This window comes from Hippocampus bargibanti, linkage group LG04 (assembly GCF_051943395.1).
Source record: "Hippocampus bargibanti isolate YZ-2025 linkage group LG04, ASM5194339v1, whole genome shotgun sequence".
Lineage (NCBI taxonomy): Eukaryota > Metazoa > Chordata > Actinopteri > Syngnathiformes > Syngnathidae > Hippocampus > Hippocampus bargibanti.
Window position 1 is genome coordinate 14,971,668 of NC_142737.1, and position 23,302 is coordinate 14,994,969.

Sequence of the window (23,302 nt, forward strand, 5' to 3'; positions counted from 1 at the left end):
AGAACATCAAGGGGGGAGACGAGGGAGTAATGTTTCAGCACATGGCCTATATTTAGCAAAGGGGATTTTGATCTTAAAGTTACACGACTCCAGCTGCAATTCATTTAGTACACATTGACGTCCACAAACTGTACGTTAGCCTCGATTGCTGCTCACATTTTAAAGAATGTAGCTAATGTTTTCAAATGTTTGAGCCCGATTTTCGCCCAGTGAGATTGACCACCTTCATTTCGACACACCCCCCTCTTTTTCTTTCCCACTTCGTCTATTTCTGAGCTGAGTCAGATGGCCCCCTCCTCATTTGGAATGACACAAACGGAACACATCAAAGCTGAACTCAAGACTGGCTGAAAACAAGAACAACTGAAAGAGGGAAAAAAACAATAAACACCAAGTATTATGGAAGAATGTGAAAATTTGGACCCAGAGAGGATGGAGTTGACAGAGTGCCAGTGTGAGGCTTCCGATGTCATCCAGGAGAACGAGGAAGAGGATGAGATAGAGGAATTGCAAAACAGGTGATTAACACACCCAACTGGGCCAAATACAAACATGACTGCTGTCAATTAACTTTGTGAATAATATAACTTTTATTCGTGCAGTTTCAACTTTTTCTATTTCCTTATTAAAAATTCAGTGGCGGGAGAGCATAATCCAGGTTGCCTGAGACAGGACTACTGTTGAATTAGTAAAACATTTATTGACCTGCTAAAATCTGACATTCCAAAGAGTTAATGCACTTAGAGAAACCTTTAAGTGCCAGTTTTTTTTCCACATTTATCACTGAGTCCTCTACATCCTCACCCCTGTTATGTCTTTGAGTCCTTGCACATTTTATCCTGAACTTTCCCATTGCATCACTCAATAGTCAGAGGTTTTCACACATAATCCCAGTGTAGGACCTTCCTTTGGGAGGTTCAAACATCAGCTTTCAAAAACATCTTTTTCATCCATAGTCTACGGGAAATTGTCCAAGATCAGTCCGTGAAGCCCAGACTCCAGTTCCTGATGGTGGAGCCGTCCTTCTCCATGGTGACAATCCAGGGTGAGGACAGCGGTATTGTTTGGGAAACGGCCTCCAGTCGCTGCTCTACTCCTTGGGCCTCTGAGACCAGCTCCATCTCTGGGGCCTGGAGCATAGACGGGTCACAGGGAACCGCTGGGAAAGTCACCATCATCTTTGATGAGGACAAAATAGTCCGCAGGAGAACAAGGTCAGGAAGGAGCGGCAGGTTCAGGAACAGGCTAAACAGGTATGGGAGTTCAAAGTCAGCCTCGGGTATTGGAGTGGAGAGAGCAGGAAGGGCAGAGGTGTCACTTCCCAATGTCAAAGAGCAAAAGAAAGGAACCGAGATGGCTTTGGGAGAAATCGAAAACAATGATCACCAGTTGGTGAGTTTGATTTCAGAGGGGTATGAGATTCTTAACATCAAGGTCCCATCCAAACCTTCCACAGTGGATGAAGAGGAGAGCACAGAACTCAAGGACATCTTGCCTTATCTTGACCAAACTTCTAAGATCAGGTCTCAAATTCACACCGTGACCGCACAGAACCTTGGCTCGCCTCAGAATATGGAAACAATGGAATGCAATGAGGTAGGCTTATGTAGTTATTACATAATTTTGTTTGTCCAATAAAATATTGTTATGGCACTTACTCTTTTAATTAATTCCATAATTCTGATCAACAGTCTTCAAAGAATGACACTGGGGCTTCAGTCGAAAATGAACTGAAACGCGCGTCAGTTCCGCAAGATGGCTCCAAAGACATTGACTACTTTGAGAAGTTTACCTTGGTGGATGAGGCGGTTCTGGGACAAAAAGAACCACCCTTTCAAAAAGAGGTGAAAGAATGTGTAAGGGAATCCAAAATGAGATTAATGCCTGCAAAGCTGGTCATAGACAGCCCCTTTGTGTCAGAAGACTCCTTTGTCTTTGTGACAGAAAAGGAGATAGTTGGGGGACATCCGGATGAGGTGTTCTCGGGAGAAGGAGATCCTTTTAATGCCATTGAGCAAAAAGCAGAAAAAACAAGAGTAAGAAGCGAGAGCCGGAGATGCGCCAAGGAGAGCAGCTCAGTATTGTTTGGAAGTGAAGAAACTACCCTCACTCCTATTTATATCTCCCCCGGGGCCCCTAAGATCATCGACCCCATTCTGATGGAAGAACCTACCACCATGTCCTTCATGTACACTAACCTTTATGCTGATGCCGTGGGTGAGAGGAGAAAGAGCTACAAAGAATATTCCGAGGTAGAAAGCGTGACTTCTAAAAAATCAGCAAGGAAACATTTGTCGGATTCAAAGGATGCACATGGCTATGTAGAAAAGTTCATTTTGAAAGAAGAAACCCCCAAAGTGGACCTTTCGATTGACTCGGTGGAAGATAAAAAGGAAAAGAGAAAATTATGGTCACAGAATAAGTTTGAAATGACAGGGTTTCGAATGAGAGCGGTGGAACAGGAAGAAAACGACATCAAGGCGCAGTCTGCAAAACAAGCAGTTACAGATACTGCAGTTTTAGGAGATTCAGAAGGAGCAAAGTCTGACAAGAAAGTTGCAGACATGGAGAGAGAAAAGTTATACCACTCTGAGTATACGGAAGAGAAACCTGTTCCTGTTGATTCCATTCACAAGGAGAGGCCAAAGAAGGAAAGGATGCAAGCTCAAGATGGAACTCCCTACGGCTTCACTTTACCTCAAGTGTTTAATAACTTAAGAGTAGAGACAGGAGAGGAGAACCAACAAAGTAAGCAAGTCTGTCATCAAAGTATGACTAAAACCCAAGAACTGCCCAAAACACAGGAACAGGAATGTGAGATGCCACATACCGTTACGTTCCTCAATCTTAAACAAGAAGATAAAGTAGGTGAAATTCGTGAGAAGGCCCCAGGTGAGACTCCTATTGTGGTAGTTACTGATCAGGACAGCCAGGTCGACATCCCTGCAATCAAAACAGTGAATAAACGATCAGTTGTAACAGAGACACTGGAAGAGAATTCGGCATGTAATCAAGAGGAGCTTGAGTCTGAGCGGCTGGCAGCAATTGAGTTTGTCACTGTTTGTGAGCCCATGGTGCACGCAGTTGTGAAGGTAACCGAAAAGGCAGCTGGTGAAAAAGTGAAGCGGACTAAGGTTCAGATTGATCTTCAGGAGCTAACGAGTCTTCCACAAGCAGAAACAATGCCCGATGTTGCCATAGAAGAGTCGGCATGTTTTGTTCCTGATCAGGGATTGGAGGTCAAGACCAAAATTAAAGAACAAGAGAGAGATTTAGGTCAGCTGCAGCGTGACACGATTGAATTTAAGAACCAGACACTTTCAAAAGACAACAAGGCCAACTCCCAAAGGACTGAAATGGACGACGAATTGATTGTCTTTGTCCCCAAAGGCCAGGTTGTGGAGATGGACATAAACATGAGTCCGTTCTCTGAGAACATTGCAAAAAGTAATACAGTGACCCGACGTGATCTCACAACACAAGGTGAACATCGAACAGCATCTGATCATGACATCATGGAAGCAATACCAAAGCCTCAGCTGGAAGAACCGAATAGACAGTTGGAAACATTGAAGATGATGGCCACTCCTTCACCTTCAGATGAAAAGGCAGAGATGGAAGAACGGATGGCAGACCCTGACAAAGAGGGATGCTTTTTCTCCCCTCTGAGAAGCTATGCACCACAGGAAGATTTATCTCTCTCATCTGTTGACAAACTACAACCAGATACCGTCGAAAAAAAGAAAGTCATTGTTCCAAAAAGTGACTCCAGGAGCACAGATCAGGAGATTGGTCTAAACAGAGAAATCGCAGATGAAAAATATGCTCAAAATGAGACACCCGAAGACGTTCGAGATTACGAGATGATTAATGAACTGGAAATCGACAAGCTAGCCGAAGCTGAAGTACAGAGAAATGTAGAGGAAACCTTGTCCGTTTCTGTTTGGGAGACTGAGTATGAAGAAGAGAAGAGGAAAGTGGGTGTGTTTGAAGACCAAGATCTTATCGAGGCTGATTATGACATCATCGATTCAGAGGAGCACCGGCAAGCCCAATTGGCGGCTGAGCTTCAGGGGATGGATTGGTTCTGTCTCACCTGTCAGTGTTTGCTGTCTCAGAACGACTGTGCTTGTGGGGACCATGATGCCCACAAGGTGCTTGTGGTGGACAAAGCCTTTGAGGACATCAGGGTAAGAAATCATTTGGGTATATTGATGTTATTTACAGTGGTACCTCGGCTTACGAACGCCTTGGCTAACGAACTTTTCAGCTTACAAACGTTAAATTCACGAGAATTTAATCTTGGCATACGAACTATTTTTCGGGATACAGACGGAGCGCCACAATGAGTGATGTGTTGTTTGCAAACGAGCCCGTTCTCCTAACAAGGAAATAGCAGCTGAGTTTTTTTGCCCAATAGGCCCGACCCCCAGTCTGTGGTTAAAGCCGCACGCGTGATTGGTCAAGAATGCAGCAGTGGGGGGGGGGGGGTTAAGAGAAACACAGAGCTGCAAATAAATATAGATGCAGCCGACTTTTTTTTGTCCTCTATTCCCCGCCCCCAGTCTTTGGTTAAAGCGCTTTGCACATGATTGGTCAAGAACACAGAGCTGCAAATAAAAATAGATAGGCAGACCACAGAGAGAGAGTGAGAAAATGGATAGAAAACAGTGAAATTTGGACTTGTTTCAACTTCATTGGTAGTTCAAAGGCAGAGTGTAGACTGCAGGGTTAAAATATCCCATCAATCAGGCTCCACAAAGAACCCGCACAAGCCATCTGTACACTTAATGCAAAAAGCTATCAACCCAGCTCAACAGAACACAATTGATGAGGAACTAGGTAAAATAATCGCAGAGAAAGCACGGCAACTTGATATCCTTGATATTGTCAAGGGGAAACCTCGGTGTCCATTGATGACGAGATTGATGAAGTTTGAGAACTTTAAGCATCGTACAGGGATTCGTAGTGCCATTCGTCATGGTGAGACAGCCTTTATTCTGACGATAAAGCTGCTCAAGGTTACAATGAATAATTCCTCAAGATGGTGTCTCTTATGTCTTAGAGAAACACTGTATTTTGGCATTATGATGTAATGCACATTATAACCGCAGAGATGTCCAATTGTTTAATGGTGTTGACTGTTCATGATGACATCAAGTTTTCATTGTGAATTTTTTCCCAAACATGCTGCTTCTGGAAGTAAAATGCGCACATTCATGTCATTGATCGCTGGAAAAGTTCCTATGTGGCGCCATCGAGTGGCGACTGACTGAACTGTGATCTGTTGATAAAGGCAGGGTCAACACTGGGTCAGCCGTGTCTTTAACTAATATCGTTTTACCTGCAGTAACTCGAATCGGTACGACATCTGCACATTTACTCAAAGCCAAACAACATTTTCTGAGACCAAATAACCGTGGTAACAAAACCGTGGTAACAAAACCATGGTAACAACCGATGCCTCCGGACAAGTTGTGTCCATAATTTGTAAAATCACTTCAAATGACTTCTACTGAGCATATTTTACAAAGATGCCACCGCATATAGCTATATTTTACGTTTTAAGACTCGCGCTGAATATTCAGAAACTCTTGTTTTCAAGTTGGTGACGATTCCTGAGGTGACATCACGTCAGGAATGCCCCTGACTGAGAAAGCGACACACAATGCATTTTGGGTACTTTGTTTGGTCTGAAAACATCGGTGTTGATCCGTGTTGATGATGAAATTAGAAGGAAAACACATAAATAATGCAATGGTGAATCGCTGTGTGTTGCACCAAGACTACTATTTGATACTAGTTGACACAAATTCCCAGCAGACAAATCAGCCCATTTCCAACAGAGCTTGGGCGCCATCTTGTGCATTTTCTCTGACCTACATTGGAGTCCAGACGCCTCAAAATGATACGGAAGGACTTCTTTAATCGATTGCAAACATTTATGCTTTCCTCTTCAGAACTATTTGAATCATATTCATAACTGGATGAGTAACAAGAAAGCATCTTTTCCGAATCTGAAGCCATTGTTTTGATTCTAGAGCAAGGCAAAACGTCCTGCCATGTTGTCACGAACAAGGGGGCGGGACCTTCTGAAACTCGCCATTTCAGAGGTCATTTTGAAGTAGTTTTGGGACACTTTAAGTCATTTTATTGGTGTTTCGCATTTGACTAAAAATATCAGTCAAATATCAGTTTTGGGTATTTTAGATGCTATAAAATGTTTTTCTGATGTCAGTTAGGAAACAAAAAAAATGGTGTCGGTTGTCCTTTAAGTCATCTACTTCCGGAGAGTCATGGAAATGACTGACTGAATGAATGACTCGATGTTGAATTTCTGCCATGTAATAGGAGCGATTGAGTGACTGGATCTCCAAGCTTCAGGAGAGGTCTGAGAACATTGAGGACCTGGTGTCTGAGCTGGAGTTGGCCTACCACTCTGTAGAGGTACAGATTTAAAATTTACTGTATGGGCTAAATATGGGGGCTTTATTGTTTAATCCAGACCAGCAGGCATCAGGTGCGTCCTTTTGGTTGCTTGAATTTTGCTGTTCTCCAGCCCCTTAAAAAGTGGTTCAAAATGTTTTTTTTAATAATTTTTCACAAATAAATTAATGCACGTAAATACATGATAATTGATCAATAATGATGAATACTTTTTGAATAAGGTAATTCATCAATGCAAATGTATCAATTTAATATGTAACATTAAAAATACCCTATATTCTGCACTATAAGGCGCACCTAAAAGAAAAGATCTTTTTCAATAGTTGACCATGCGCCTCATAATCCGGTGCGCCCTATGTATGGAAAACGTTTTAAAATATGTCATTCATTGAAGGTGCCCCTGAAACTGTGGTGCACCTTATGTATGGAAAAGGTTTTTAAAATATGTCATTCATTTAATGTCGTCAAATGGTGAGTATAGTTTTGCTTTTTTGAATGTCGCTGTTCTGATGACCATTTTGTGTTTGGGAGCCTTTTACTGAGCATCTTCATTTGTTCTGGAGCCACAAAGGGACATAAGTCTTCTTGTGCCGCTCCCAAGCCCGGATAAATACAGAGGGTTGTGTCAGGAAGGGCATCCGACGTAAAAGCTTGGCCAAAACAAACATACCAATCAAAACTCTGACACTGAGTCCCTTGAAGGGAAAGGCCGAAAGGAAAAGAAGAAGAAGATTGATTGAATGTGTATTCCAAAAAATATGGTAATTTCAAATATTTGCTCGGAAACTTTTTTTACACCTGGTTTATCAATGACCAAATTCTTAAAAGCGGACTTATATTTGTAATATATGCAGTAGAAATTTAACATAGATACCAGTATATGAACAAAACATTTACATACTGTCATGAATTCACTTCTTCACTTTAAACACTTTTTCTTCTCTAGTATTGACCCCCTGTCCATTAAAAAAAACCTCAAACATGGCACAAAAGTAGGCCAAAGTTTCCCCCAGTTGAATGAAATGAGTTATTCAAGTACTTTATTATTTTCTTTCCAATAGGGTAAATAATTAATGAGTCACCCTTTTATTGATGTGGATTATTCATAGCAGCCAGAACTTTACTATATCAGCTTCTAAATTTGTATTATGAAAAGAAATGATGATAAATGTCGTGGATGTCAGCCGCTTTCATTTCACAGCTGTAATAGCAGAAGCAGTCGATTGACTGGCGCCTTGTATTGACATCCCACATTTTCTGAAAAAACGAGTGTCATAATGCAAATCTTGTAACTGATGTCATTTAGATTGTCCATGCTTCCCTCATGTTGTGCCCAGACACGATTAGTCAAACTTTGGTTGATTAACGAGTGTGCGCCATTCACGAGCTCGCGCGGTCCGCCCGCGCTCCTTTGCCATCCAGCACCAGTGTATTGAGACCGAGGCAGCCATGCAGGCGCAGAATGACGAGACGATGGCTTTGGTGATGGCGCAATACAACGACATGTCCGTTAACATGGAGGAGGAGAAGAAGGTCAAGCTGGAGCAGCTCTACGACCAGATTGTCTGCTTCCAGGAGGGCATCGACTCGGCCAAGGCCACCTTGGATACCACGGCCAGAGAAGCTGAGACGGACGCTCGGGTATGACTCCGGGCTTGATCGCTCACGATTTGTGTACAAGCTACAAGATTGTTTTCCAAGGATCAGTTAATTATCTGATATCATGTCTCATCCATTTATTTTCTCTCCAGACGCCTGAGGACATTCATGCAAGGTAATATGCCTTCACGGTCATGCGAATGAAGTGCGCAAGTGCTAAAAAAACACGCAACCGACGCCTCCGGACAAGTTGTGTCCATAATTTTGTAAAATCACTTCAAATGACTTCTACTGAGCGTATTTTACAAATATTCCACGGCATATAGCTATAATTTACGCTTTAAGACTTGCGCTGAATATTCAGGAAGTCTTGTTTTTGAGTTGATGACGATGTCTGACATGACGTCACGTCTGGAATGCCCCTGACCGAGAAAGCGACACACAATGCATTTTGGGTACTTTGTTTGGTCTGAAAACTTTGTGTTGATCCGTGTTGATGGCGACATTATAAGGAAAACACATAAATAACGCAATGTTGAATCATTGTGTGTTGCACCAAGACTACTATTTGATACAAATTCCCAGGAGAAAAATCACCCCGTTTCCAACGGAGCTTAGGCGCCATCTTGTGCATTTTCGGGGACGCTACATTGCAGTCCAGATGCCTCAAAATGACACGGAATGACATCTTTAATCGATTGCAAACAGTTATGCGTTCCTCTTCAGAGCTATTTGAATCATATTCATAATTGGATGAGTAACAAGAAAGCATCTTCTCCAAATCTGAAGCCATTGTTTTAATTCTCGAGCAAGGCGAGACGTCCTGGCGTGACGTCACCAACAAGGCGGCGGGACCTTCTGAAAGTCGGCATCACGGGGGTCCTTTTGAAGTAGTTTTGGGACACTTTAACTCATTTTTATTGGTGTTTTGCATTTCACTAAAAATACCAGCTTGCGTGTTTTGGGTATTTTAGATGCTATAAAACGTTTTTCTGATGTCAGTTAGGAAACAAAAAAATGGTGTCGGTTGTCCTTTAAGTCCAAGAGCCAGTGCAAGAACTCTGGCAAAAGCTCTTTTGAGAATACGATATTGCCAAATCATTGGATGATCAATCAATTTGCTCAATATATAAGCATCCAATGTATTTATTCCAGATGCTTAATTCAAAAAGAGAAACAAATTTTTCTGATTCATTGAACACAGAGTGCAAAGATGAAATGTTTTTATCACGCTGGTCATGAACAAATTTAAATCCGAGATGGATTTATGTATGTATCTCAAAATGTATTTTTTATGCAGATTTTTTTTTTAAACATTTTCTTTCCCCCCACAGCATATTAAGTTAAATTATTTGAGATATTTTTATTTTTGCGTTATATGGATTTGACTACATTGTAATTTACTGTATATTTGATGTTTCAGAAAGCACTTTCACCTGTTGCTGAAACTAAACCATAATTCATCAAAATTACTATCTTAACTCGTTCACTGCCGTTCAGAAATTTCTTCGGGAATTGAAAATATGACAGAGCGCCATTCCTGAATTTGTTCGGGTTTTTGTTTTTCTTGCGGAGGCACTGGTCAAACATCTGGCAATGTTTTTTTTTATTTCCACAAGAGGGCAGCATTTCCCTTTATTCATGTTAGCGCTTTGTTCCAGCTGCAGCTGTTGTTAAAGCACTATAAACTAATATTGGATTGGATTTGGATTGGATTTGCCTATACGTATATATGTATATATATGTATTTGCTTTGTATTTATTATTGTATTTATATAACTCCAGACCCATATAATTTAGGAATTAACACGTTTTTTTTTTTATAAAAGAAGAGAGTCGAAGGTTTCTTATGCTGTAATGAATGTTTATGTAGTTCTAAAACTCAATATTGGATTGGATTGGATTGGATATGCCTTTATTAGTCTCACAGTGGAGAAATTTACATTTCACAGCAAAGTGATATATTGAAATATTCTGTCCTGAAGTTCAAGTGACAATGATAAAACCCTGGCATTGTAGTGGACACATTTTTGCACGTCTGCCAGTGAATGAGTTAAATATATACTGATATATATATATATATATATATATATATATATATATATATATATATATATATATATATATATATATATATATATATATATATATATATATATATATATATATTACATGTATATTGTTAATAATGTTATGGCTAGTATTGTTATGCTCAAGACAAAATGTGGGCAGATTTGAAATCAGCTACAAAAAAAAGTGTGAAAGCATCTCTGATGCAAAAACGTAATTACAATTTTCAGAGCACCTTGGCTTACGCACTTAATTGGTTCCCAGACAGTGTGTAAGGCGAAAAGTGTGTATCCCAAAAATTAATTTCCCATAGGAAACCATTAAAATGAGAATAATCCATTCCCAGGTTTTCAACTAAATAACCTTTAAAACTACAAACAATATACCTTATTCTATGTATAATAAATGTGCTATTGTATTGTAATGAAAGAAATACACTGCACTGTATAATAAAGTCGTTTTATTTACCTTTGTGATGGTCGTTGATGGCTTGATGGAATGGGGTTCAGACTCCTCTTCCTGTGTTATGAAAGTTAGGCATCTTTTTCCAAAAAAGGCCGGTCTCATCTGCATTAAGTACTTGCTGAGGAACATAGCCTTCTTCTTTCACCATTTTGAGGAATAATCCCTTGTATCAATAAACGGCGAACTTTCGAGATGCTTTCTCAGATATAATTGCTTCACTCACGCTGTCGCCGGCTCGCTGCTTTTCGTTAATCCAAATTAACAGACGTTTTTCAACCTCTTCTATTGCCCGAGACCGTTGCTTAGATAACACGGAAATACCTTTAGCAACACAAGCACCTTTAAAAGCTTCTTTGTTCCGAAGGATGGTAGCAATGGTTAACTTAGCATATGGTACTGGGCTGCTAAGTCACACAAACACACACCTCGTTCGTGTTTCTCAATGATCTCCTTCTTCTCATCGACTGTAATTTTGTTTTGTGTCTTCTTCGGCTGAACACAAGCCTGTGGTGGGGTCTTTTTCGGTCCCATAACAGCAAAAGTATCCGTAAAAAAATCCTTATAGACGATCGACAGTGCACTCAAAGAAAGGGGGTGTGGAAAGGTAGGCCGGCTGGGGCGCTGTTCTGTCGTGTGGTTTGGTGTTCTTCCGCCGAAGATTACTCCACCAGCCGTGGTGGGGCGGTGCTCCATGTGTAGCCCGAAAAGTAGTGCGTATGCCATGGTTTAATTTTCATAAATTTAACGTTCGTAAACCGAAAAATTCGTAAGGCAAGGTGTTCGTAACCCGAGGCCCCACTTTTGCACTGTCGTTTACAGCTAACACAAACAAAATTCCCAAACCCAAGAAATTGGATGGTAATTAATATTATTAAAGAAATTCAATATCAATCGGCCTTCTAAAAACATTTTGTGACAATGTAAAAGGCATTTCTTGTTGTGTGGTCAGGCTCAAGGCAGCTTTGGAGTCAACCATGTCACTGGAGATGGGTTCCAAGGGATTGCTGGTGTTCGAGGATTACGCCAAAGGCAACGCTTCCAGCCCACAGCTGGCGCAACGAACGAGAATTCCAGGTGCGCGGAAGCACGTGTGCACCGTAATGGGTCAACGTAGTAAATGTGTCCCCGCTCTGCCCCGCAGCCCCTCAGAGGCCCACACTGCAGCCCCAGGAGGCGGGATCAGCTACCAGTGCCAGCGTTGCCGTTTACTGGATGATCAACCCTGGGGACGTCATCGAGTGCTTCCAGGTCTACTGCATGGAGGAGCCACAAGGAGGTGGACAATCTATAGAGACACTTTGCTCAAGTGTCCCCAATCCATATACACAAATAGAATGTAAAGAATTACTCATGCAGTATTATATTTATTTTTTGTAACCTTTCACCGAATGTAATGATCACCTACGGAAGATACTTTACAATTGTTGTATTAAGTTCATCCTTGATATCTAATTTAAAACAGATTCTTTTCTTACAGACAATGTATTTTAGGTGTTCAATTACCTGACATGTTTCGCCGCCTTCGTCAGAGTGTCACGGATGTTGTTGTGACGTGCATTTTTTCAGCTGGTGTTACTATGAGGGCGTGACCTACCTGTCAGATCTGACAGGCAAGTCACGCCCCCCGGTGTCCGCTCGTCCCTCCAGGATACTGCTTCAGGGGGTAGAGAAAACAAACATCACCGCTGGATCAGGGAGGCCATTGAAATCCGGAAGCGAGAACCAAGGACCATCAACAGGGATGAGGGAGCTTACATGCTCTCTACCACCTGGAGAAGTACCCTGGAGGGAAGAGCGGACAGCGGGGGGCGTGACTTGCCTGTCAGATTTGACAGGTAGGTCACGCCCTCATAGCAACACCAGCTGAAAAAAGGTGCATCACAACAACATCCGTGACACTCTGACGATGGCGGAAGTATACGCCGAAACATGTCAGGTAATTGAACACCTAAAATACACTGTCTGTAAGAAAATAATCTGTTTTAAAATAGATACTTTACAATTGTAACATTGAAAATCAGATAATGTATTTAGTTCTCCATTTATATATTTATTTATGTATTTATGTATGAATTAATTCATATATTTACCTACCAATCTGTTTATTTATGCATTTAGTATTTAGCTATGTTTATTTAGCTATCTGTTTATGTATTTATTTGTCTGTTTAATGATTTGTTTACATGTTTTTCTTATTTATTTATTTATTTATTTATTTATTTATTTATTTATTTATTTACCCATCTATCTCTTTGTTTATTTATGTATGTATTTATTTTTTATTTACCTATCTGTTTATTTTGTTACATCGCAATTTATATATGTATTTGTTTGTTTATTTTTTTATTTACTTCTGTGTGTATTCATTTATTTATTTTACTGACCTGTTTATTCATTATTTGTTTTATTTAGCTATATTTTCTTTAGCTATGTATTAATTTATCTGTTTATTTATTTTGTATCTCTCTCTCTATCTATCTATCTCTCTCTCTATCTCTCTCTATCTATCTATCTATCTCTATCTATCTATCTCTCTCTATCTCTCTATCTATCTATCTCCCCGTCCGTCCGTATTTTTTTTTACCCTATTTAGCAAGTCAGGGCAAAGGTGTATACCACCAATATTTAAGGGATCAAATGTAATGGGACAAATATTTGATAGAAATCAAACTTTTTGTTTATTTTGCAGTGTATTTTGGATTATTGTACATTGGCACTGTGCGGCGCCATCCGATGAGTTCTGAAGCCTGTGGCTGATTACGAGTAGATAATATCGGCTGCAACACTTCAGCGGTCATCCTGATTTCGTCAGCAGTCAAATCAAGCATTTCCTTGGTAGTCATTCGTTCCTACTAGGTACAGTCGCCAATTGTCCCATTACTTTTGGTCCCTTATAAAGCGGTAACCGCCTATCCAAATTATTATCGGTCAAATAATGATTGTTGAGTTGTAATTTAACTTGAGGTGTGTTGTCCACAGCTGTAGCCGAAGAATACCGCGTGACGGTGAAAGAGAGTTATTGCGTCCTGGAAGAGCTGGAACCTGATAAGGCTTACAAAGTCTGGGTGATGGCTGTTAACTACACCGGCTGCTCTCTCCCCAGCGAGAGGCTCGTCTTCTCCACCGGTCAGTCGCACACCTTGATGGATTCACGAAAGCAGACGTTATAGCTAAGGAGGGCATTTTACAGCTCCGTCAGTGCCCGTAATGGATAGCGTGCGATGCACCGTCACGTGGGATTCAGCCATGCTGAGATGGAACCCGGCAAAACAGAGTCCTGGACAGAGTTTCATCTTGGAATACTGTCGCCAGTATGAGCTGGAAGGAGACGGGCTTAGGTGGGCAATGTTACATTTCTGTCCTTATTTAAAGGACAACCGACGCCTCCGGACAAGTTGTGTCCATAATTTGTAAAATCACTTCAAATTACTTCTACTGAGTGTATTTTACAAATATTTCACAGCATATAGCTATTTTTTACGTTTTAAGACTCGCGCTGAATATTCAGGAAGTCTTGTTTTCGAGTTCCTGACGTAACGTCACGTCAGGAACGCCCCTGACAGAGAAAGCGACACACAATGCATTTTGGGTACTTTGTTTGGTCTGAAAACTTCATGTTGATCCGTGTTGATGGCGAAATTAGAAGGAAAACACATAAATAATGCGATGGTGAATCGTTATGTGTTGCACCAAGACTGCTCTTTGATACTAGTTGACACAAATTCCCAGCAGACAAATCAGCCCATTTCCAACGGCGCTTGGGCGCCATCTTGTGCATTTTCTGTGAGCAACATTGAAGTCAGGACGGCTCGAATTTATACGGAAGGACTTCTTTAATCGATTGCAAACATTTATGCTTTCCTCCTCAGAACTATTTGAATCATATTCATAACTGGATGAGTAACAAGAAAGCATCTTCTCCGAATCTGAAGCCATTGTTTTGATTCTAGAGCAAGGCAAAACGTCCTGGTGTGACGTCACGAACAAGGGGGCGGGACCTTCTGAAACTCTCCATTTCCGAGGTCATTTTGAAGTAGTTTTGGGACACTTTAAGTCATTTTTATTGGTTTTTGCATTTGACTAAAAATATCATACTGCGTGTTTTGGGTATTTTAGATGCTATAAAACGTTTTTCTGATGTCAGTTAAAAAACAAAAAAGTGACGTCGGTTGTCCTTTAAGTAGGCCACAACATCCGGTATCGCCGCCCAATCTAATGGGATCCAACAGAGATATTCACATTGAGGATATTGGTTCCGATTGCAACTAAATTATGTTTAATCTTGTCCGTATTGCAGCTGGAGGAACAATGTGATTTCTGTTCGAACTGGCCGAGCGTTTTGGGTATTTTAGATGCTATAAAACGTTTTTCTAATGTCAGTTAGGAAACAAAAAAATGGTGTCGGTTGTCCTGTAACAAATTCTACTCAAGTCTGTGGTGACGATGATGATTTTATTTGATGAGCAACCTAAATGGAATGAAATTCTTCATAGCATTGCTTTCGGCTTTCTTGGCACTTTTTTTCAAAATGACTGCTGTTGGAAAATAAATGTCATTGAAACCCACAAGTATTGTGGTGGCTTCAAGATTTTGCACAGCACTTAACAGTGTGTGTATGCGTGTGCCGACGCACATATTCTCTTCCTCTTCCTCTAGATCAATCACTGGCATAAAAAGCTGCGAATATGGAGTTCGGCTTCAGCCCAATGAGAATTATCTGTTTTACATCAAAGCGGTGAATGAAGCTGGAGCCAGTGAACAAAGCGAGGCTGCTCTCATTTCAACCAAAGGTTCCAAATCAAGTCATTTCCTTGTACATCCTCTATATGGCACATTGCATGAGTGCTGACCGATTTTTGAAAGATTATCTTATTATGATTGCTCCCACCCACTCCAACCCCTGCCCATTCTATATTGTGCTGACAGATATTTCCAGTCGTTTGACAATAATATTTCTAAACTTTGATGATAAACACTTATATATTATTACATACTGTATATAGCTAGCGGAGTTTTGAAAACGGACAGCTGAGCTTCGTTGATACATTTTCGGGTTGGATTATACCCATCGGCATAAAAAAAAAAGTGACATCAATACTAATAATAATATAATCATAATCATAATCATAATAATACATTTCATTTATAAGTGAATATTGGCTACTTTTTGTTTTCGCTGTGTTATTTCTATTACAATGTTTATAAATTAAAAGAAAAAATACAGGTGAATTTATCAAGCCACTTTTCAGAACTCATTCACTGTCATTCCCGAATTTATTCGGGAATGGCAGTGTGTTTCAAGCTTGGTCAGACCTCTGGCAATGTTTTTTCCTCCGCAGCATTTGCCTTTTGTACAGCTGCCCCCACTTGCACCTCATATAACTCCAGACCCATTTAACTTTGGAATTAACTCTGATGAAAGTCGAGAGTCTAAAGTTTCTTCTGCTGCATTGCATTGAATGTTTATGTATTCCTAAAACGCAATATTCTGTGGGTCTTGGAATTTGAGTGAAAATGACAAAAACCCTGGCACTGGAGTGGACACATTTTTGCACGTCTGGCAGTGAATAAGTTAATAACCCCAACAAATATCTCAGGACATGTAATTATTAACCTTTTCAGGGACAGCTGTTACTCTGGTTTTTTAAAACAATGACACGATTAGATTTGTACTGTACAGTGCTTCTCTTAATAATTAAAGGTGCTTTAAAGGACAACCGATGTCATTTTTTTTGTTTCTTAACTGACATCAGAAAAACGTTTTATAGCATCTAAAATACCCAAAACACGCATGATATTTTTAGTCAAATGCAAAACACCAATAAAAATGACTTAGTGTCCAAAATCTGCAAAACATTGAGCTGCGAATTGGGCATATTCAGAAAGTCCTGCCCGCAGTCACGCCAAAACGTCTTGCATTGCTTGAGAATGAAAAACAATGGCTTCAGATTCGGAGAATATGCTTTCTTGTTACACCTCCAGTTATGAATATGATTCAAATAGTTCTGAAGAGGAAAGCATACATGTTTGCAATCGATTAAAGAATTTATTCCATGCCATTTTGAGGCAACATTGGGGAGAAACGGATCACCAGAAAAGAGGCACAAAATGGCGACCTCCTGTGGCCACCTCCGTTTCCACAGGCGGATAAATTCCTTATATGGAGCTTGGACACCCTCTTCTGGTGGCTTTTGGGTGCAACACAAGGTTTTCAGACCAAACAATACAGCAAAATACATTGACGTGATGGAAGGACTGCTACAATGTCTTTTTTTCGGTCAGGGGACATTCCTTTAGTGATGTCACATACGGACTCGTCACCAACTCAAAAACAAGACTTCCGGAATATTCAGCGCGAGTCTTAAGACGTAAAATATAGCTATATGCGGTGGAATTTTTGTAAAATACGCTCAGTAGAAGTCATTTGAAGCCATTTAAAAATTATGGACACAACTTGTCCGCAGACGTCGGTTGTCCTTTAAATAGGTGTCAATACTGATGCTGAATTATAGAATAGAGGAGGTGGCGTATGTTACTTGGAGGCCATTCGGTAGTATAACTTAATCGCAGCACCGTACTTTGCAGCTGAAAGAAGTGACATAAAAACTAAAATAAAACCACAATTTGATTGTTTTCAGCAACAAGGTTTCAGTTGCTGGAAGCTTCAGCTCATCCTGCTCTGGTGGTGTCAGAAGACCAAATGGCTGTTGACTTGTCCCAAAATGCTTATCAACGCATTTCATCCACAGAAAAACAGTAAGCAAATATTTTGGACGTCCAAAAAGATTCAACCTACTGTGATTGTTTTTTTCTGCCAAGATGGTCAAACTCATATCATATGATGCCCTGCAAGATATCAGTAAATATCCAGATGTTTCATCTCAGTCATGATTAATACTGACTAACTAATGTGTTATTTTTGTCACTACAGTGATGAAAATAATAAATTGGTAACCATAGTGAAATGGATGGATGAATTAATTTAATATTGAAAAGGAATGCATTGAATTGTATTTCTTTTTTTTTCTTCATTTTTTTTAAATACTGTACAATCATAAACTCTTCCATTTCTGAATGTAATGCGTTACATCACAGGTGTCAAAGTCAAGGCCCGCGGGCCAAATCCGGCCCGCCACATCATTTTTTTCGGCCCGTGAAAGCAAATCAAACTTGTTAAATTCCATGATGATTGCTAAAATCTGAGCCAAAATGTCATATTTTTGGATGTCAACCACAATAAAAGTCATTATTCTTGACTTCAGATTTGAAAACGAGTTATTCATTAATTTGCTGTGTGCTCTATATGTAATATTTGAAGGGATTTAAACATTCTAATGGGTTCCCCAAATTCATAACGGCCCTCGAGAGGAAACCACAACTACAATGTGGCCCGCGGCAAAAAATGACTTTGACACCCCTGCGTTACATGGTCCCAAAAGAACGCCAATGAAAGCGTTTTTGGGGTACAGTGATACCTTGGCTTATGAACTTAATTGGTCCCCCTCTGTCACTCAGACAGAGTGTGTAAGGCAAAAAGTGTATATCCCAAAAATTAATTTCCCATAGGAAACCATGAAAATGAGAATAATCCGTTCCCAGGTCCCCATAAAACATAATGTTATACTCTCTAATTTTCTAATCCTTAAAACTACATAAAATATACCTTATTTTATGTATAATAAATGTACTATGGTATTATAGTTAAATAAATAAACTGTATTGTAATAAAGTCGTTTTATTTACCTTTGTGATGGCCGTTGATGGCTTGATGGAATGGAGTGGCCGGTTTCCTCAGCATTAAACACTTGATGAGGAACGTAACCTTCTTCTTTCACCATGTTGAGGAATGATCCCTTTTAGGTGCTTTCTCTGTGATAATTGCATCTAGTTCCTCATCAATTGTGTTCTGTTTAGCTGGGTTGACAGCTTTTTGCAAAAACACTTTCATTGGCGTTCTTTTGGGACCATGTAACGCATTACATTGAGAAATGGAGGAGTTTATGATTGTACACTATTTAAAGAAATTGAAAAAAAAGAAATAGTGTACACACGGCTTGTGCGGGTTGTTTGTGGAGCCAGATTGATGGGATATTTTAACCTTGCAGTCTACACTCTGCCTTTGAACTATCAAAGTTGAAACTCTCTCACTGTCGTCTGCCTGTCTCTTTAATGTTTAAACTACTACCGCCCTCACTGCTTCGTTCTTGACCAATCACGTGGCTTTAACCGAAGGCTGGGGGCGGGGAATAGAGGACAAAAACAGTCAGCTGCCATTTTGTTGTTAGAAGAACGGGCTCGTTCACGAACGACACATCACTCATTGAGGCAGCTCCGGAAAAAGGTTGTATGGTTCGTATGCCAAGGTAAAATGTTGATAAATGTAACGTTTGTAAACCGAAAAGTTCGTAAGTCAAGGGGTTCGTAAACCGAGGTATCACTGTATATTTGATTGAAAAGCAATTGAATATGGAATGAAATGGAGCCATGATTGCAGGGCAGGTTCTCTCATATCCGTCATTGGTAGGTAACCTTTGACCACAGACACACTCCCATCCACGTAGAAAGAATTCCCAGAAGAATGAAAGCTTTTTATTTCTCTTTTCACTTCCTTTTTTATGTGTCTTTGTAAAAAACATCCATTGAGTGTATTTTCTCACTTCCAGGATCCCGTCCATCAGAGGTGAGTTATTACCAGCGAGGGGTCACCACTACTGGGAGACCACGGTGTCAGGATGTGCAGCTTACAGGCTTGGGGTAGCGTACAGCTCAGCCCGGAGAAAGTGCCCGTTGGGGGAAAACAAGCTTTCATGGTGTTTACAGTGCATCCCATCACTATCCGGGTACGTGGAAATACAAAAGTCCTGCTATATTCTCTATTGAAATTGTGTGTACGAAGTGTCTGCTTTATTTAGTTGCAGGTATCAGATGCTCCACGGTGCCGCTCAGTCCAGGATCTTTGTAATAGAGTCGCCCGAGCGGGTGGGCACGCTCCTGGACTACCAGCGTGGTCGTTTGCACTTCTACAATGTGCTAACGGGTCAGTTGATGGGCTCTTTTAAGCATAACTTTACCGCGCCGTGCCATCCGGTTCTGGCCATGGACATGCCGGGTCGATTGGAGGTTAGTATGGTGCCGCAGGTGCCAGAGTTTGCCCAAGGTTAAAGAGGTTGCTGATGATGAGGAAGCTCGCTGTCACCCAAAAGCACTCGTCAAAATGCCGTGGACTTGATTGAACTAGACAGCATACAATTTTTGTACTGCTTTGTTAATGGTTCTGTTTTCATGGCAATCTTTAAATTCTAATGTTTGAAAATGAATAATTTAAAGCCTCTTGTTCTGCTTGAATCTATCAAGGAATCATAGTGCAACACTTTATCTTATTTTCAATATGACCTTTTTTATGATTTCTTTTAAAACGTGATTAATTATATGTTTTGGATTCTGAGTTCCAATGTCTTTTCTTTGTCTATTGAAATTCAGGTATCATCGAGATTAATTAATTTCTCTATTAATTTTTCTATTTGCCCAGCTGAAGTTTTGATTTAATCTGCATTACCAAGTTTGAACACAAAGTGGCACTACAATACTGTATACGGGAATTTTAGTGTCCATAAATTTCTTTGCTTGCGTACTGTATTTGGTTATTTATTTGTGTATTTGTTTTCCAATTCTTTATTTAGCTATACCTATATCTATCTATTCATTTATTTATTTGTTTTTCATTTATTGATTTATGTATTTATGTATTCATTTATTAATGTCGTTTTTTTTCATTCATTTTTGTTTGTAAGTCTGTTTGGGTATTTATTTAGTTGTTAATTCATTTATTTGTGTATTTATTTTCTACTTATTTATTTAGCTATATCTACAACCATCTATTTATATATTTATCTGTTTATTTTTCATTAATTGATTTTTTATTTATTCATTGATTAAATTTAGTTTAACTGCTTCATGTCACAGAGGATACAGCAAGTGCTGAAGAATGAATGACTGTCTTTGTGTTGTCATATTATTTATTTAGTTGTTTGTTTTTTTACTTCAAGATAGCGCCGCGAGGGTGGATGCCTTTCCAGCAGCTACTGTATTTTGTTTTTCTACATCTTTCTTTCCTTTCCTCTTCCTTTCATAACTTTGCTGCTGTGTTACTTCCGGGTAGAGTGAACCCTGACGCGAATGGCTGCCGCTGCTCACCCGCAGACAAAAAAAAAACACGTTGTTATCCCATGACTGTAAAGCAGGGGTGTCAAAGTCATTTTTTGCCGCGGGCCACATTGTAGTTATGGTTTTCCCTCGAGGGCCGTTATGAATTTGGGGAACCCATTAGAATGTTTAAATCCCTTCAAATATTACATATAGAGCACACAGCAAATTAATGAAAAACTCGTTTTCAAATCTGAAGTCAAGAATAATGACTTTGATTGTGGTTGACATCCAAAAATGTGACATTTTGGCTCAGATTTTAGCAATCATCATGGAATTTAACAAGTTTGATTTGCTTTCGCGGGCCGAAAAAAATGATGTGGCGGGCCGGATTTGGCCCGCGGGCCTTGACTTTGACACCTGTGCTGTAAAGTGTCCTTGAGAATTTTGAAAGCCGCTTAGAAATTAAATGTATTTTATTATTATTTACTAATTACTATTTATTATTATTATTTACTATTTATTATTATGTATTTATTATTATTAATTATTATTCTTATTTATCATCATTATTATTCTGCCAGTCCCAAGCCCGTATAAATACAGAGGGTTGTGTCAGGAAGGGCATCCGACATAAAAGCTTGGCCAAAACAAAATGCCAATCGAACCTCTGAAGATGGAGGACACTGATTCGCTGTGGCGACCCCTTGAAGAGTAAAGCCGAAAGGAAAACAAGAAATGGCAGATAAATTCAGCTTTGTCGTGCCATACGGAGGTTCTTTTACCGAAATACAACGCATTTCGTACACTACCAAAACGTGGATGATGCCAGTAAACTCAAAAGGCTCAGTTTCCGGGGCCATTTGGATACTTTATAATTTCACCGTTTAGCACGCTTGGTTGTACGTAATAGGGCACCGGGGGGGCCTATAGAGTTTATTGTGCTCTTTGAACGCTCCTACGCTAATTGTCAAACCCCCAAAGAAAGAACTGCACGAGGGCCAAAGACATTTGCGTGTAGGAAAGGTTTACTCAACAGACGAAGCATATCCAACAGCTTAATCGCGGCGTGAAGTCGAGTCTTGCTGCTTGTTTTCTTCGCCGTTCCGACTGAGTCGATCACCGGGCGTCGGTAGGGAAGTGGCCGGAAGTGAGGAAGTTTCAGTGGTGACCGAAGTCGTTGTACAGGAGCACGGTAATGAGTACAACATGTTCTTTTCCTTCCGGCTTTTCCCTTCAAGGGGTCACGGCAATGAGTACAACGTAGACTCAAATTGAGGTTAAGAAACCGTTGGTCATACGTCTTGATGGTGGTGCGGTTGGCAGCTTGCATGGACACTCCAGCATTGGGGTTATGGCGCTCTGCAGGAGACGAAGGAAGAACGCTGACGTCAGCGGCCGACTGGACGTCGGATCGCGGACATAAATGATGCAGCTAGTTGCAGAGTCGCCAGGCGGGCGGGAAGCCGCATTCACTCCTTGGCCACGTTTGGCCCGGTTGCCCCAATTTCGATGGTACCAACACAGGTCAGAGTCCGCGGCTTGGGCTGCATCCTCGACTACGGCTGCGTTCCCGGATCTCAGTTCGAAGGGCACGCATCTCGTCGACCAATAGTTGGAGAACATCGGTGGAGGGCCCTGGCGACCTAGGACGCTGAACGGCAAAAACGGTGGGCTGCACCGCGTACGCCTCGGCGACTTTGTGCGAGGTGGAGTTGGCGGGTGCGGCCTCCAGGATTGCTAGGACCATCGGGGGCAGCTTCTCGATGAAGACTTGCCGCAGGAAACCCTGGTCGTTGATTGTGATGACAATGACTCGAAGCCAGAGCTCCATGTCGTTGAGCCAGGGCGAGGGAAGTTTGAGGGAGACGGTGGAAATTTGGCGGTCGCGGTCGGGTCTGATGGGTGGCACTAAGCGAAGTTTCCCGTGGACTCGTTCCACCAGGCCGTGATGACGCGTGGAGCGTGCCGCCGACACCGGCGATGCCGGGAAGGCGCCCGGTCGGTCTTGAGGCCCCCTGCCTGTTTGGTTGAAGTTGGGCAGAGAGCCGTCATCTTACGTTGTCTGGGTCAACCGGAGCTTCTGAACCTGTAGCCGGGTCGACGTGTGACCTCGTGGAAGGCGGCCGTCTCCTCGGCCTGTCGCAGCGTGTGCAGCGCGTGCAGCGCGATCTTCTCGCTAAACTTATGGGGGGTTGCCGACCCGGGCCGCCGTGGGGGCACCGGGTCCCGGCGTTGGGGCGCCTGAGCCCGCAGACATGTCGATCGCTCGCTTGCAGGGAGGTCGACTTTTCAACAGCGCACTTACGTCAAAAGCCGTGCGAATTTGAGTTCGCATGCGTGCGTACTTGTGCCAGCGGTACGTATGTACACGCGTCGGCAGGATGTGTGTACTTGCGTCAGCGGTACACGCGAGCACCACCACAAATCCATGACATTTTGTTGTTGTTTTGGATAATGATTTGTTCACAGACTCCCCTAAATAAGCAGCCGAGTCTCAGCAGGACTCTCTCTCTCTCTCTCTCTCTCTCTCTCTCATGTCAACAAAAACCGGTATACTATCTGATCTTGACTTGGC

At 41.2% G+C, this 23,302-nt stretch overlaps 1 protein-coding gene across 3 annotated transcripts; it reads left to right on the forward strand.

Annotated features, from left to right (window-relative positions):
• The first annotated feature begins 4 nt into the window (after positions 1–4).
• On the forward strand, positions 5–20,209 carry cmya5 (cardiomyopathy associated 5). Of its 3 annotated transcripts, none has more exons than XM_088994262.1 (14): positions 72–518; positions 957–1,596; positions 1,692–4,190; positions 6,352–6,447; positions 7,870–8,088; positions 8,199–8,221; positions 11,531–11,655; positions 11,723–11,917; positions 13,561–13,707; positions 13,772–13,919; positions 15,238–15,371; positions 17,220–17,337; positions 19,245–19,421; positions 19,494–20,209. In XM_088994262.1, exons 1-14 carry the CDS (start codon positions 400–402, stop codon positions 19,741–19,743), a joined length of 4,890 nt encoding a protein of 1,629 aa, XP_088850388.1. In that variant the 5' UTR covers positions 72–399; the 3' UTR covers positions 19,744–20,209. The 3 variants fall into 3 exon arrangements, with proteins under 3 accessions (XP_088850390.1, XP_088850388.1, XP_088850389.1); XM_088994263.1 differs by having other exon boundaries at positions 11,723–11,857; XM_088994264.1 differs by lacking the exons at positions 15,238–15,371; positions 19,494–20,209 and having other exon boundaries at positions 5–518; positions 19,245–19,384.
• Positions 20,210–23,302: the final 3,093 nt, after the last annotated feature.

Bases quoted from the DNA above. Each gene is read 5' to 3' on its own strand.
- cmya5 (XM_088994262.1), top strand. From the start codon at position 400: ATGGAAGAATGTGAAAATTTGGACCCAGAGAGGATGGAGTTGACAGAG. The intron at 6,448-7,869 runs GTACAGATTTAA...TTTGCCATCCAG, and splicing joins TGGCCTACCACTCTGTAGAG to CACCAGTGTATTGAGACCGA. The intron at 11,656-11,722 runs GTGCGCGGAAGC...TCTGCCCCGCAG, and splicing joins GCAACGAACGAGAATTCCAG to CCCCTCAGAGGCCCACACTG.